Source organism: Salvelinus alpinus, chromosome 25 (genome assembly GCF_045679555.1).
Source record: "Salvelinus alpinus chromosome 25, SLU_Salpinus.1, whole genome shotgun sequence".
NCBI classification, from domain to species: Eukaryota; Metazoa; Chordata; class Actinopteri; order Salmoniformes; family Salmonidae; genus Salvelinus; species Salvelinus alpinus.
Genome location: NC_092110.1, coordinates 16,667,145 through 16,683,920, shown reverse-complemented (window position 1 = coordinate 16,683,920; position 16,776 = coordinate 16,667,145). Strand labels below are relative to the sequence as shown.

General features: G+C 39.5%; 1 protein-coding gene across 5 annotated transcripts; it reads right to left on the bottom strand.

Moving 5' to 3' along the window:
* Nucleotides 1-1,193: 1,193 nt before the first annotated feature.
* On the bottom strand, nucleotides 1,194-16,396 carry LOC139553477 (tumor necrosis factor alpha-induced protein 2-like). Of its 5 annotated transcripts, none has more exons than XM_071365829.1 (13): nucleotides 16,239-16,396; nucleotides 11,113-11,340; nucleotides 10,208-10,859; nucleotides 9,998-10,109; nucleotides 9,059-9,181; nucleotides 8,833-8,927; nucleotides 8,610-8,705; nucleotides 8,389-8,515; nucleotides 8,123-8,248; nucleotides 7,838-7,993; nucleotides 7,551-7,672; nucleotides 7,175-7,307; nucleotides 1,194-3,589 (listed from the first exon to the last, which is right to left on the bottom strand). In XM_071365829.1, exons 1-13 carry the CDS (start codon nucleotides 16,270-16,272, stop codon nucleotides 3,575-3,577), a joined length of 2,019 nt encoding a protein of 672 aa, XP_071221930.1. In that variant the 5' UTR covers nucleotides 16,273-16,396; the 3' UTR covers nucleotides 1,194-3,574. The 5 variants fall into 5 exon arrangements, with proteins under 5 accessions (XP_071221930.1, XP_071221927.1, XP_071221926.1 ...); XM_071365826.1 differs by lacking the exon at nucleotides 1,194-3,589 and adding an exon at nucleotides 3,725-3,929; XM_071365825.1 differs by lacking the exon at nucleotides 1,194-3,589 and adding an exon at nucleotides 5,156-6,246.
* Between the last annotated feature and the right edge of the window lie 380 nt (nucleotides 16,397-16,776).

Genomic DNA, 16,776 nt, shown 5'->3' with positions numbered 1-16,776 from the left:
GATACTAAAGCAGTAATGGCATACATTTTCTGGGTTGTTTTTCTAGTGAGGAGCTGCTAGGACACCCCAACATCTGGGATGAGGCTATACATGCAGTTGACCTTCTCCTTCTGACAGACTGGATCCCACAAGCTGAGAATAAACTCCTGGCCACTGTGCAGGTGAATAACCTATAGGTGATGTGAAGTCATCTCAAAACAAGCACACTTCTTGAGGGCTAGATTTCTATCATGTATTGATTTTTAAACATATTTTATTTGATAATAACCCATGAAGTTCCTGTGAAGATTTTACATATTTCAGTCTCTCTGTCTGACCCATTGTAGGAGGACACCTCCACATCACTGAGGAGGATCCTTCAGAACGAGGTGTCAGGTAGAGAGGTGTGTGTCTCTGGAGAGGAGGCCTTTATCAAACTGCATCTGGATGTCATCCAGGTACTTTAACCAGCAGTGATGTGTAAAGAGATAATAAAGTGTATCACTGTAAATCTATACTAAACCATTTCTCTCCCTGTGACTCTTCCTCCTCTACATAGTGCATCAATGCTGTTCTCCAGAAAGCAAAGATGATGAGCCAAACTCTGATGCGCAAGGTCCAAATAGTCTGTTGGCAAGAGCTACAGGACTTTGTGGAAAGGTAGTTGTCACCTTTTCTTAGTACCACACTACGGTTTCATTGTCTTGCTGTTTGTCTAGTAATGCACTGAGACCAGGCAAAATGTTGAATGAATGTGCTTATTGTGCTAAACTGTGCAGGTATGTTAATGTTGAAAAGAAGCACCTTCAGAAACAAGCAGGAATGGGAACATCAGGTACAATGCACTTCTTTAAGACTTTCAACACCTGCAATGAACTCAAGTAAGTTTTATATGTTCTTCTTATGCTATGAAATCAAATCTCATGTATTGTTGTTGAATCATGATAATCATTATGATTATGTATCTGTTGCAGGTTGTATATTTCAAGGATTGCCAAAGATTACACAAGCTTAGACTGTGTTAAAACCATATCAACACTTAAGGGGTTGGAAGCTCTTTCTTGGAAGCTTCTCCTGGAAAAACCAATTCAACTTGCACAGGTTAATCCCCCCCCCCCCCCCCCCAGCTGAATAGAATACTATAGCAAGACAAGCCTATCTGTTCAAAATCCACAAGTTCCCACTTCCAATATGAACTTCATCCTAGAAACACATTCATTTTGTAATCTTTATTTGTATTAAATTATATTGAAACCATTAAGGGAAACTGGACAGTGTTACAATGTTTTGTGATCCCCAGATTTCCTTGAAGAAGTATTTCAAAAGAGAGGATGAACAAATGGAAAATCTAATGAAAGATATTACATTTATTTTCCAAGACCTTCCCAAAGACAAGGATACGCAAAAGGTGTGTTCACTGTTCACATCTGGTGTGAGAGCATTCCTATTACATTCTTCTTTTTTTTCTCTCCCCAATTTCGTGGTATCCAATTTGTAGTAGTTACAGTCTTGTCTCATCGCTGCAACTCCCGTACGGACTCGGGAGAGGCGAAGGTCGAGAGCCATGCGTCCTCCGAAACACAACCCAACCAAGCTGCACTGCTTCTTGACACAATGCCCATCCAACCAGGAAGCCAGCCGCACCAATGTGTCAGAGGAAACACCGTACACCTGGCAACCTGGTCAGCGTGCACTGCGCCCGGCCCGCCACAGGAGCGCGATGAGACAAGGATATCTCTGCCGGCCAAACCCTCCCTAACCCGGGCGACGCTGGGCCAATTGTGCGCCGCCCCATGGGCCTCCCTGTCGCGGCCGGCTGCGACAGAGCCTGGACTCGAACCCAGAGTCTCTGGTGGCACAGACCACTGCGCCACCCGGGAGGCCCCTCCTATTACATTCTTATAACGAAACTGTAATGTGAAATACTCAACACTTCTCTCTTGTTCTTTCCAGCATATTATTTTATACATCTCTGTCCCTTCTCTCTGCAGACTGTGATTAACAAAGCCTATCAGTGCATCACCCTTCTGTACCTCCAACACCTGGTGCAGAGTAACCATGGGAAGCTGGTGAAGAGATGGGATTATGTGAACAAAAGAGTGATGCATGATGCCGAGCTCCTTCACTCCATCTTCTCAGGCCTGGTGAAAAAGCTAGTCCTGTTGTACACCAATTACTATAAATGCCTCCTTTCTACCTGATAAGATGCAGCTGGTTCTTCTCAGAATGTGTAATTACTTTAAAAGGTCAACATTCTTCTACTGACATTACTTATTTTTTATCAGAATCCTGATGTTAAACAGTGGAACATCATACTGATTAAAGTGAGAGAAGTGCTGGAGTGCAGCGACATTGAAAGTCTCAAGATAACAGTCAGTGAGATACTGAGGGACAATGCCAGTACAAGGTAAAACAGAGTATACCACAGGGTTTCAAAAGTCTGCATGGTCCACAGCACTGAATGTAATTTTATTACATAGGGATTAGCTTGAGAACAGGCTTGATATCTCCAATATTATGTATTGATAAATGTTTATCTCTGTTGTAGTGCTGCTGAGCACCTTCCAGCCCTGCTGCGCTGGAAGGGAGGCCTGTCATGGAGACTGACCCGGGAGGTTCTGGAGGCAAGCCAGGAAGTGTACCCCATTGACCTCTCCCAAACCAGGTCTGCACCCTGGTTTGGCTGTCTTTTTTGCTGCTGAGTGTGTGAACTGGGACGTCTCTGGCAAAGGACAATAACGAGCCCACTCTAAACAACATGACCCTCAAGTTCTCACCCTACTGCACAATATTTGGAGCTCTGTTTACATGTCTTTGTCAACTTTTTAAAAGGTACTATATGGCAAGTTATTATTTACGGTCTTAAAGAGAAATTGGAATTAAAACTGCCTAAAGTTTTTCATTTTCAGGTCAAGTGGTTTTAATCCTCATCAAAAATGCCTAATGGAAAGACTTAGAACCAATAGTGCCCTGTAGATGGAGACAACGGCGGGAAGGCTATCAGTGATTGTGCTTCCGCTGAGAAATCCCCTAACAGTCTTTTTGGCTTGTGAGAGTAGTACTCGAATATTGGAAATTCCAAAATGTACAAATACAGTAATCAGTAAGTCAATTTGAATGCATTTTGGATGGCTCCATTGGAGAGGTAGGATGGTATTTAGCTTATCTTTTTCAATGAACAGTATGGTGTTTCCCTTTATATCATTATCACAAACTATTATAAATCACTGACAGTCTTCCAGTGGAGATAAAGACATTAACCTGGAAGAATTGGCAGCCTGATTCACTCTAAACATCTTTCCTGTTAACAAGGCTGTAAATGTGGTTTCCTTCCTCCTTCCAAAGTCATAGGTACACTACCGGTCAAAAGTTTTAGAACATCTTGTCATACAAAGGTTTTTCTTTATTTTTACAATTTTCTACATTGTAGAATAATGGTGAAGATGACAAAACTATGAAATAACACATATGGAAACATGTAGTAAACAAAAAGAAGTGTTGAACAAATAATTTATTTGATATTTGATATTCTTCAAATAGCTATCCTTTTCCTTGATGACAGCTTTGCACACTCTTGGCATTCTCCCAACCAGCTTCATGAGGTAGTCACCTGGAATGCATTTCAATTAACAGGTGTGCCTTCTTAAAAGTTCATTTGTGGAATTTCTTTCCTTAACGCATTTGAGACAATCAATTGTGTTGTGACAAGGTAAGGGTGGTATACAGAAGATAGCCCTATTTGGTAAAAGACCAAGTCCATATTATGGCAAGAACAGCTCAAATAAGCAAAGAGAAACGACAGTCCATCATTACTTTAAGACATGAAGGTTAGTCAATACGGAACATTTCAAGAACATTGAAAGTTTCTTCAAGTGCAGTCGCAAAAACAATCAAGCGCTATGATGAAACTGGCTCTCATGAAGACCGCCACAGGAATGGAAGGATGGATGCTGCAGAGGATAAGTTCATTAGAATTATCAGCCTTAGAAATTGCAGGACAAATAAATGCTTCACAGAGTTCAAGTAACAGACACATCTCAACATCAACTGTTCAGAGGAGAGGCCTTCATGGCCGAGAGAGGCCTACAGGCCTTCATGGTCGAATTGCTACAAAGAAACCACTACTAAAGGATAAAAATAATAAGAAGAGACTTGCTTGGGCCAAGAAACATGAGCAATGGACATTAGACCAGTGGAAATGTGTCCATTGGTCTGGAGTCCAAATTTGAGGTTTTTGGATCCAACCGCCGTGTCCTTGTGAGATGCGGTGTGGGTGAACGGATGATCTTCGCATGTGTATTTCCAACCGTAAAGCATGGAGGAGGAAGTGTTATGGTGTGTTGGTGCTTTGCTGGTGACACTCTCTGTGATGTATTTAGAATTCAAGGCACACTTAACCAGCATGGCTACCACAGCAGCGATACGCCATCCCATCTGGTTTGGGCTTAGTGGGACTATCATTTGTTTTTCAACAGGACAATGACCCAACACACCTCCAGGCTGTATAAGGGCTATTTTACCACGAAGGAGAGTGATGGAGTGCTGCATCAGATGAACTGGCCTCCACAATCACCCAACCTCAACCAAATTGAGATGGTTTGGGATGAGTCTGACCTTAGAGTGAAGGAAAAGCAGCCAACAAGTGCTCAGCATATGTGGGAACTCCTTCAAGACTGTTGGAAAAGCATTCCAGATGAAGCTGGTTGAGAGAATGCCAAGAGTGTGCAAAGCTGTCATCAAGGCAAAGGGTGGCTATTTGAAGAATCTCAAATATATTTTGATTTGTTTAACACCTTTTTGGTTACTACATGATTCCATGTGTTATTTCATAGGTTTGATGTCTTCACTATTATTCTACAATGTAGAAAATAGCAAAAATAAAGAAAAACCCTTGAATGAGTAGGTGTTCTAAAACTTTGGACCGATAGTGTAGCTTACTGGTAAAGTGAGTGTTTACCTGGAACTGATACACAAAATAAATAATGGTCGGCTAGACAAGTGCTTAGAGTGTATACTTTCCATTTTCATTGAGAGAATGGTAACAATGACTTGGAATCATTGACTAACCAATTGAAGGGAAATCCTTGAGTAAGGCAGAAAATACTAAATAACCACATAATTCTTGAATCCATGAAGGAGAAATTGAGAAATGTCAACTACACAGAGGTGCCTCACATACATGTAATGAATAGCTCTTTTTATTAAATAAATAATTCAACATGCAAAATACAACATAAAATCTGTAAGAAGCTATAGTACAAAGTTAAACAGCCCCACTTCACACGGATGAGTATGCCACAGGGTTTCCAAAGTCTGCATGATCCACAGCACTGACTAATTTTATTCCATAGGGAATAGCTTGAGTACAGGCTAGATATCTCCAATTTTATGTATTGATACATGTTTACCTCTGTTGTAGTACTATGGAGCACCTGCCTACCCTGCTGCATTGGACGGGAGGACTGTCACAGAGACAGACCTGGGAGGTTCTGGAGGCAAGCCAGGAGGTGTACTCCATTTTTCTGTCCCAAACCAGGTCTGCAGCCTGGTATGGCTGCCTTTTTTGCTGCTGAGTATGGGAAGTCTCAGGTAGAGGACAATAACGACCTCATTCTAAACAACATGACGCTCAACTTCTCACCCTACTGCACAATATTTGGAGCTCTGTTTACATGTCTTTGTCAACTTTTTAAAAGGTACTATATGGCAAGTTATTATTTACGGTCTTAAAGAGAAATTGGAATTAAAACTGCCTAAAGTTTTTCATTTTCAGGTCAAGTGGTTTTAATCCTCATCAAAAATACCTAATGGAAAGACTTAGAACCAATAGTGCCCTGTAGATGGAGACAACGGCAGTAAGGCTATCAGTGATTGTGCTTCCGCTGAGAATGGAAATCCCCTAACAGTCTTTTTGGCTTGTGAGAGAGAGAGTAGTACTCGAATATTGGAAATTCCAAAATGTACAGTAATTCACAATACATACAGTAATCAGAAAGTCAATTTGAATGGTACCATCCACTACATGCTTCCACAATGGTCTCCCAGGGGATATTATCATCAAAGAATGGTGTTTCCCTTAAATCCTTATCACAACCTATTATTAAAACTGACAGTCTTCCAAGGGATACAGAGACATTAACCTGGAATGATTGGCAGCCTGACTCACTTGAAATGCCTATCCTGTAAACAACAAGGCTGTTAATGTGGTTTCCTTCCTCCTTCCAAAGTCATAGGTAGCTTACTGGTAAAGTGAGCGTTTACCTGGAACTGATACACAAAATAAATAATGGTTGGCTAGACAATTGGTTAGAGTGTATACTCTGCATTTTCATTGACAGAATAGTAACAATGACTTTTAGTCATTGACTAACCAATTCAAGGGAAAATGTAATCTAAATTATAATCTATGTACCCACAAGTAATTATTTATCATGAGATGGCAATAAACAATAACTTGTAATGCAGAATACTTTCGAGGACACACGCTCAAGTACACAGTACAAATATGATACACATATGAAATATTTTATGATGTATTTGCTATTCAACAAAACTGAGGCTTGAAATGACGTATATGCTTTCTAAATATAGTACAATCAAATTCTAAAACGACTAACTATAAAATGTCAACTTCCTTATAACTGTAAAATACATGTTTCATGTTAGAGAAAATGTGCATATTCTCTACTCATTATGAACTGGCCATTCTTCTCATATTAATCTTGTCTGTCTATGACAAACAGAAAAAACATATATTTAAAATCTCAGAATTATTTTTGATGACTTTGATAAAAGTTCTGGATGTGATGAAACCATTCTCTCCTGCTACGCTAGGAACTAAGGATTGCAGGCATGTGCTTTGTCAGTGGCTGTGACGTAGCGTTCAGCCAGGAGTTGATGGAGAGTTGGAAGAGTGAATGAAATGGTAGGCAGGACATCCCAGCTTCAAGTGATGTCAGATTTCACAGCCTGAGGTACACATGTGGAAGATATATACTCCCGAGTCCGTGAGATCTAGGGCTATCGCTGAATGCATGCTATTTCAATCTATGGTGTCCACAGAACAATTTATAAGCGAACATTTCGGTCAGAACCGGAACCAGAACCACGCTAGTCCCCTCTTTAGGGTACTTTCCTTACAAGAGCATTGCAGACTTGATTCATTAACAGTATTCAACACTCATTTGACCTGTACCTTGGAGAAAAAAGATGGGGCATCCTGGGAGCTGGTGGTGTCCTGGTTGTCCAGAAGGGTCTTCTTTACCCTCGTCACGGCAGAGGCAGAAAGGTTGGATTTGAGGCTAAGCAGGGCGGACACCTGGAATTCACTGTGGGTTAAAGTGGAAAAGGTTGAGCTCACTGTGTGTTCAACGCAAACACAGCATCATCTGCACTGTGTTATTGGCCTTGTGCCAAGGCACTGTAACTTCATTTAGCATTATAAAAGGAACTGTTTCAGCTGTATCAATATAAGCAATCACTGCACTAGAATATGCAAAGGAAATACAAAATCACATAACTGTTGTTAGAAAATACTGTAGCTATGTGAATAACAAGTATGAAAGTTTAACCTGAGATCAGGGTAAGCTTGACTCAGAGTCACTATCTCCAGCTGTATGGAGGAAATGTCTTGGAGTTTCAGCACTTCAGCAATCTTGGGCAGGATGTCACTTAGCCACTCCTCCCTGGAACCCTGTGACAACAAACACAATATGATCTCCAGTGTGTGTGTGTGTGTGTGTGTGTGTGTGTGTGTGTGTGTGTGTGTGTGTGTGTGTGTGTGTGTGTGTGTGTGTGTGTGTGTGTGTGTGTGTGTGTGTGTGTGTGTGTGTGTGTGTGTGTGTGTGTGTATTCTCACCGCTTCAGTGAACAGTTTGTGTAGTCTCTGGCCATCTTCACACACCGACCTGGCCGCCTGCTCCTGCATCTCTTTGTCTCTCAGCTTTATCTTCCTCTTCAGTAGCCTCCTCACGTACTCCACTGTCACCTCCAAGTGCAGCTGGCTCAGCAGCTCCTGCATAACCATTCGACCAATTAATCAACCAACCAACCAATCAATTTCTCAATCTATCAATTAACCAACCTACCAACCAACCAGGAAATCAGCCATTCCATCTCTCAATCAATCTGTTAATCAATTTACCTGATGACAGGAGTCAATCAAGCCCTTAAGATCCTGGGTGTGTTTGTTAATTCCTTCAAACAGCTTCTCAAACACCTGTTTCTTCTTCTCCAACCAGACAGGCGTCCCCAGACCGCTGTACTGAGACTGTGTGTGTGGAGAGGGCAGATAGACAATAGATCAGTACTGAATTAAGAGCAAGGACAGGCTAGTAGGTACATTGCACTTTATATTACTTGACTCAGACGCAAAATCAAAGAGAGATGAGTTGTGTAAGTCAGCTATACCTTGAGATCCTTGTGTATAGGGCTTGTTAAAGATGTGTAGCCAATGTTTTTCATTTCAGCTACTATGGACAGACAGCATTCCTTTACATCCACTGGGAAGATATCGGCTTTGTTCACAATATAGTCCCTGTGTGGAATCATAGACATCAAATTAGATGACTAGATGTCTTGGTGGTTCTATCAATGTGGATATAAAAACTGAAAAGAAAAGTAAAACATACCTAAATTGCTCAACACAGGCAAGATTGGCCATTATCACAGTTCTGCTGTTTCCATTGTTGCTTCCCTTGAGAACTTTCTCCTGGAATTTCTTATAGCTGCAAGTGTGTAATTTGGTATATTAGTAATAGATAATCATAATTTGATAGTATTTGGAGTAGAATACAATGCATTGTAACTTCAGGTCATGCAATTCTTTCCTGCAAAAAGTGTATACTGTAGTACCTATTCAAGAAGTCCTTCAACAGGCAAACAATTATCTGGACTTTGGACGTGGCTCCCAAAACTGTCTCTATCGATTTCACTGCAGCATTAATAAACTAAAGGGACAGTGAAATAAAAAATGTATTAAATTAATCCCTGTTAAAATCAACAACCTAATTTGTGACTAACTGAATAGTTAGAGCAATAAAGGCATGAGGATGCCAAATATTTCCTATATGATGTCTACCTGAATTACGTCGATGGCCAAGGGGCTAAAGTAACAGTCGTCTCTGAGCTCAGGCACAGACCCCTCCATCCAGGCTTGCTCCTCCACCATCAGCACTTTGTTGATCAATGTCTGCACCTCTGTCTGAAAACAGGGCATCAAGAAAACAATGCATCTAACAAGGGAAACATTTATCTCTGCACTCTTAGAAAAAACGGTGCTATCTATAACCTAAAATATAACCTAAAAAAAGTTAATGGTAATAACCCACAAAAGGGTTCTTTGTCTCTTCCCATAGAATAACTGTTTTTGGTTCCAGGTAGAACCCTATTGGGTTACATGTAGAACCCTTTCCCCAGAGGATTCTACATGGAACCCAAAATAGTTTTACCTGGAACCAAAAAAGTGTTGGCTTATTACCATAAACTTTTTTTAATGATCCACAAGCCATCATTTACATCTCCAGATGTAAGATCTTAATTTGACCCTGCATTTGAGAGCAGGAAAATAATCCTGCAGCAACAGGAAATGTGAATTATTGTGTGGATTATAAATAGACATTTCTGGAGAGGTTGATACATTTTTAGTAAGGGTAAATCAAGTCTGAACATTTTAAGTGGAAATTACTAACTTTAGAAGCCTTTTAAACCTTTTTTTGTTGTTGCAAGATCCTACATCTGTAGGGCTCTATTCAAACCGTATTGCGGAAGTTCAGCGGTACAGCATGATTGAAATTTAAAGGCAATGTTCCTGCGTTAGTGAAGACTTTATTCACGATAAACGCTGCATATGTTGGCTCAATCAGATATTACCTTTACATTTCTATCACACAATCTGTAAAGCTTCAGCGATACAGACTGAATAGAGCCCCTAATCTTTTTCTGTACAAAAACATAAACACATGGGTCAGAAACCTGTGGTCCAGTTTGCAGGACACATTTGAATTGAAATCATATTTACCTCTTTGTGAGTAAGACATTGATTCTCCAATGGTGTTGTCAACTCCTCAGTCAAGAGCTTTCCTAACATTTCAGGGTTAATCACCTTGGTCAGTTCCGGATTTTGTAGAATTCTAAGACAAAAACCAGGAGTTACTATGCTAGTCAGTCACATTTCCTAACCTCATTATAAAGTATTTTAATAACCAAACACAAACAAGACATCACTCACTCTGGGTAGGCAACATTCACCCAATACAGGAGGTAAGAGCAGTCATCCATTACCAGCCCATACTCTTCAATCTTCCTCATCCCTGCGCTGAAGGCTTGGTGATACATCTTTCCATAGAAGTTGCAGATATCCATGTCCTCTGGGTAGCAGCCCTTCACATCCTTCACCACCCTCAGCAGGTCCTCCTGCAGCCTCCTGCCCTTCCCACAGACATCCCTCTGCAGGGAGGAGCGTAGCTTGTTGCTCTCTTCAGGAGGCAATTCGGCATTGTCCATACGCTCCTCCACCAGGCTCTGGAGGACAGTGTTGTGGTGAAGTCTACACTCACTGGGTCTCCAGGCAGGCTGTTTACCCACCTGCTTCAGCCATCGCCTATCCTGCTCCTCCTCCTGTAGGATAGCTTTCACTGCAGACTTCAGAGCTTCAAGACTGTCTTCGTCTGGACTGAGAGAACTCTTTACAGCCAGGTCTATTTGGCTGAGGAGGGCTTTGTGATCTCTGGTGAACTGCTCTTCCTCCTCCTCCCTCTCTGTGGTCGACTGAACCAACTCATCTGAGATCTGTCCATATAGACGCTCCTCTCTCTCAATCAGCTGTTGGCCAGCAGCAGACAGGCAATTTCTCTCAAGGTTCTGCTCAAAAGTCAACAACTCTGAGGGGAAAGACAACAAAGACTGTGTAGTGTTTACAGTGTCTAAACTATATGCCATAAAACATTTGCATATGAATGTACTGTATGATATCTGTTAAATTAACCATCTACAGATGTTATATAAACAAATGAATCAGTCATAAGGGAAATGTAAATTCCATAGGGATTTTGATAACCTTTGACAAGAAAGGAATCATTTGAAATTGCAATGCAATGACAGATAAAGGTACAACTCATTGCAGTGTTTACTCACCCTCGAGAGGGGAAGTAATAACACTGGATGTGTTGGGGACATCTGGAGCAGTGATGTTGGTGTTACTCTTGGAATTCCGTCTTAGGATGTGGGGCAATGTTAAATGTTTAAACTTTCTTCCAGCTGATGTTGCCTTTCCACTGGAGAGTTTGTTGTGTTCCACTGGAGAGTTTGGCTCAGTGGATTCTGTTCCTGCGACTGTGTTTCTAGTCCTTAGGGTCCTCATCACTATAGAGAGACAGTCAGAGATAGATGGACACTTACTGCATTAGCATCAGAGGAGACATGCCGATGGGGGTGTTTTACAGACACAATGTGCAATAAACTGATGGTATTCAATCTGCTGCGCTGTTAAATATTGCAGCGACTTTAACACAACGCATAGCGAACTCATCAAGAGGTTTGGACCATTTAGTATAACGGTTAAGCATTTCGCTACTGCTAAAAAATGTGTATGTGACCAATACTATTTGATTTGATTTGAAGGCCTTTTTATCTGGCAATATCTTTATCTAACGTTACCCTAAAAAAGTGGGTAAAAGATAAGATATATATTCTGCAGATATCATTGCTATGTATATTTTGTTAATTATAATTTTGAGATCATAAGCAAACGTTCAGTATGTGTAAAAGAAAGCATTCAGTATAGACATACCTTAAGCCTGATAGAAAAATAAGTGTGAGCCGAAAGGAATAGCTCTACTCTCCCGGCAGGACTGACCACTTTACTTGTATAGCGTAGAACCAGAGTTGCCAACTCTCACCCATTGGTCATTGGTCGTGAAATACACGCATTTGACCCTCTTCTCACGCTCGCACGGCACACGTCTTATATCTCACGCATTGAAAATTACTGAATTTATTTTTGTAATTAGTCGATTATATAGTCAGCGCCTTAACTTTTCAACTGTGCTCCAACTCATTCTGAAATCGGAGCATATATGCGCCTGCAATTTAACATCACGAGCGGAACATCTATAATGGTCCTGCCCTGCCACACTGTCAACCACCGCATATTGAAGAATATGATTGGTCTAAATATGTAAGGGATCAAGATAATTGGTTGCATGTTTTAAAGAAACGCCCCTCAAGATTAGTGGCACTGAATGGAGAGGGCATTCCAAAAACTTAAAAGACACACCCTCTCCCCTCAGCAGTCAAATGAAGTGGACACTTCTGATCCTGACGTCTGACGAGTGTTCACTTTTTTTAATTAAACAGTAACATGTGAAAAAAAAGAAGCAGAACAGCCAGAGGGATTCCACAAAAAAATAAGGAAGAGAAAAAATAAAATAATAATACAAATCCACATTATATCAATTCAAATACAGGCATGTAGCGAATACATTTTTTAGATATTTTGTTTTGTATGCACTTGCAGGGCAGGGGAGGATCCTTGAAAGGTTTAGTATTGCTTTCTAAAGCTGAAGGTATCTCCAGACTTACTTATGCAGCCCAGTCCCTACATCTTGACAACAAAATAGGTAAAGCGGTTGACCAGATGCTTTTCAACTTCATCTGGAAAAATCGTACACATTATATTAGGAAATCTGTCGTTATAAACACATATGAATATGGTGGTCTCAATTTTTTTGATTTTCCTACTTTGAATAATCCCTTTAAGATAAATTGGGATAAACATTTCTTAAAGAATCCAAATTCAATTTGGAATTTCATCCCTCATTATATCTTCTCCCATTTTGGTGGCTTCAATTTTATGTAACTTTGTAACTGTAACATTCATAAGATTCCTACAAAATTATCTGCTTTTCATAGGCAAGTATGCTCAGCGTGGTCGTTAATATATAAACATACTTTTCCCCCGCATAGGTACTTCATTTTGAACAATAAGGTTATTTGGTATAGAAACAAGTCTTTATTTTTTATGAACTGGTTTAATAATCATATCCTGCTGGTGAGTCAACTTTTCAATGCAGAAGGATTGTTACTCAATTATGAGGAATTTATCTCTCGTTACAATATCCCTGTTACACATAGAGAGTTTGCCATAGTCTTTGATGCTATTCTATTTGGAACTCTGTTGTTTAGAGATGTAACCAGACCTCACCTTCTTGACCTACCCTTGCTTAATCCAGTTGACTCTCCAATAGGAAAACTGTGTTTCTCCTTGCTCCCTCAGAACAACAGATCTATATTATTTCAAAGGGATATTTTATCCATTCCTTATGTCACAATAATATCTGTTGGGAAAAAGTCTGGTCATTACCACACAAATACCTGCTTGTTAACAAGGTCAAAGAGGTCTCTTTCAGAATTATTCATAAGTATTACCCTGTGAATCATTACCTGAAGAAACAAAAAACACATTAACATTAACTGTACTTTTTGTGTTTTCGCATCCAGAAACAGTTTTGCATTCATTTTGGCATTGTCTACATGTAAATAAATTATGGAAAGATATTCATAGTTTTATAATTGTTAATATTCTTGATGTCTTGTTTTATGGGAGAATGTGCTGCTCGGTTTCCTTAACTATAATAAGGATAAAGAAAACATTTTACCTCATGAATCTAATTGTGCTGATGGTAAAATGTCATATTCCCAAATGTAAATTCACGAATAAAAAAACATTATTCCGTGTTGTCTATAATGAATTCGAGCAGTACATTAAGACCATTCTACATTCTTCTAATAAGAAAGCTGTTAAAACAATATGTGTGTATCTTTTCAGGTCTTTGTATAATCTTTTTGTACCCCCTAGCATATGTTATCATTGTCTGTTTATATACTTATTGTATGTATACTGTTTTTTTTGCAATAAAAAACAAGAATAATAATTTGAAAAATATACAAATTACAAAAAAAATAATTAAAAAACAAAACAAAAATCTGTCAATTATGATTGCATGTCTACTTATATTAACTAATGTTATATAATTATTAATATACGTCTACAGTATGATAGCTAGCAAATTATTAAGTTCTACATTTCTCAAAAGCTAACCTAACAAAAACATAATGACTTTTACGTGCATTAGTAGCACAATTTCTAACTTATTTACATTCGTTTTTACTTACGATGTTATGTTGACTCCTCCATATTGACGTTGAGGTTTTAAGTTTTGGCTGACTCTTAGTGGATGTACAATTAAAAACGAGAGCGGAGGGACTTACGTTGCAAACTTCCCTTGCTTGGCTAATCAGAGGAACCGACGACAAATATGGCCGCGGGGATTCCCCAAGGGCATAAGGCGAGGGTAAGTGGACGAGGGTGTGTCTTTTATGAGTTTGACATTTTGAGCCAGAGAACGTTCTCTGCTGAGTTTATAAAATTGTAAAAAGACGCTGTGGCAACCCGTCATTCAGGGCAGGTGGGGGTTTTGAGCCCCACCTGTTTTGCATGTTATTTTTGCATTGATATGTGACGTTACCATGATTCAATTTGGGGTTTTTTCCGAGTTCCCAGCTGTCTTGAAAACACCATAAATCCAGTGAATGCCAGAATTTGATGACAACTTTTGATGACAGAATGAAGGCAAATTCTGCGCCACCTTCCTGTTCAAGTGAGCACAGCACAGTACAGAAAAAAAACAGCACAGAGTCCAAAATGTATTGTATGCTGCTGCGTAAATTATGTAACATGCCAGGGAGATAGTATTACATTCTTAACTAAAGTATACATAAGTGTATGTTGTGTAGTAAGCTGTTAGTAGCCCATGTCCCTCACCCTAATCAGTTGGTCCTTTTTCCCCTCTTAATTTAGCCTACTGTTCTGACTTGTTGGTGCACATGTAGCCTATAGCCTGTTTTAGAAGACAACTTGTTTTCAGGAATTAGTCTGGTCAGTGGAACAATTGTCATTCTTAACAATGGGCTAAAATATAGGGTAATTACTGTGCTTGTCAGAAAGAACCCTACTGTTATTCCCACACTTACTTTGTTATTCCACTTCTTCCCAATTATGCCAGTGTAATCACATGTTTAAAATCTCATATTTCTACTTGTCTTTGAGAATGAATAATATGAGGCTATGTATTTTTTTCAGCCATTCATGGACAGTTTTGAATAAGTCATACAAATAAGCATTTCTCCAGGAATCAAATATAATTTTTGACATTTTAGTATTGTGCACATGCTAGGCGGGGATGGTAGGGGGACTCACAACTCATAAACACATATTTTGTTTATGTAGAGTAAAAGGATGGCAAGGACCTTCAACTAGTAGGCATAAACCACCTGAATATTGATATTCATTGCATTCTTCTTTAAGGTTTGGTGATTTTGAGAAATGTATTATTATAACAAGAACATTTTCAAACACTCAACTCTTGGGAAACATACCCTCCAGGAGGGTATGGAGAGAGAGCAAGCAGGATTTTCTTCCAGCCCTATTTTAAAGAGTTCACCCAAATTACAAAATACAAAATGTTTGCAATCTGCAAACTATGATTTGGTTAACCACTGCCATCAACCATTATTAATATTTCCTGTGTAGAGTCTTGGTGTAGTGGTAACACTCCCAGGCACGTGTTGCATGCAACTTTCCACCTGTGAACAGGGATCATTGCCTGCTTCCATTCTTCCCACTGTTTCTAACATTTGCCTGTCTCCTTATTTCATTACTGTCTGAATAAAGTGTCAAACCACCTAAAAAATATCTCACAAACCCACACCTATCCCACTTTTGTAGAAGTTCAGAACGAGAAAGCGTAGGTTATATAGAAATACAGTAATTATGCTCAAATAAAAAATTATTAAACAAAATAATGAGGATTTATATCGAGGTGAGATGACATCTCACATTTCAGTGTTCGAACTTGTAAACAAGGCTGCATCGGATTTCTCTTAATCCAATTCCGTGCAGCCAATGGCAATTTCCACTTTAGGGATAATGCAGGGAGAGCTTGTGGATTTGACTGCCTTAACGCAGTTCACCTCCAACACCGTCAAAACATCAGCTATGCGGATGTTGGCTAAAGCGGATTTGATTGAATAGACCATAAAACACTTTGAGGCTATGGAATTTATCACCTGTTTTAAACAGATAGACTATTGCTTAGCTATGTCAATAATAACTACTAAAGCAGTGAAAGCTTAATTGTTAGATTTATTTTCCGTTATGCAATGTCATTGAGTTCTAGACTTGAGAAATTATCATTCCTTACCTGCTTCATCCCTCAACCCTCGAAATAACTTCATTCTTCCACAGTGTGCGCTGATATTAATGATGGGTCAAGTGTTCTACCTCCCCTGCATGTGGTCTAGGTGAACTGAATGTTGCTTAGAAATAGACACCTCAGGAGGATACTGAGCAGTCTTTTATAAGACGGTTGAGCTGCTCTTTAGCAACATTGCTTCCTTCCTCATATGACGATATGTGTTTTCCTGTATGTGTAGCTGGCTTCTGTGATCTGATGCTTTGGAGTTTGTTTTCATAGAGCATGTTTCAAACATATTTCCCAATCCTATCGTGTGCTGGGTTGGCCTGCATGCATCTCACATGATAAACAGGCAAATATGTATTGACTTCAAATAAAACTTGATGTACAAGATAATGATTACTTTTATGACACATTTGATTATCATTATAGCTACAATATAATTAATAAGCTGACAAATGATCAGTGAACTATGAGAACAGTATACAGTAGATGTTGGATGGATTTCTTTGGGATGGACTCATACTAGACACATGAGTACAAA

Coding starts and splice junctions, on each gene's coding strand:
- LOC139553477 (XM_071365825.1), bottom strand. CDS start 16,272: ATGAAGTTATTTCGAGGGTTGAGGGATGAAGCAG. Junction 8,706..8,832: donor TTGAAGGACTTCTTGAATAG/GTACTACAGTAT, acceptor ACACACTTGCAG/CTATAAGAAATTCCAGGAGA. Junction 8,249..8,388: donor CTATACACAAGGATCTCAAG/GTATAGCTGACT, acceptor CCACACACACAG/TCTCAGTACAGCGGTCTGGG.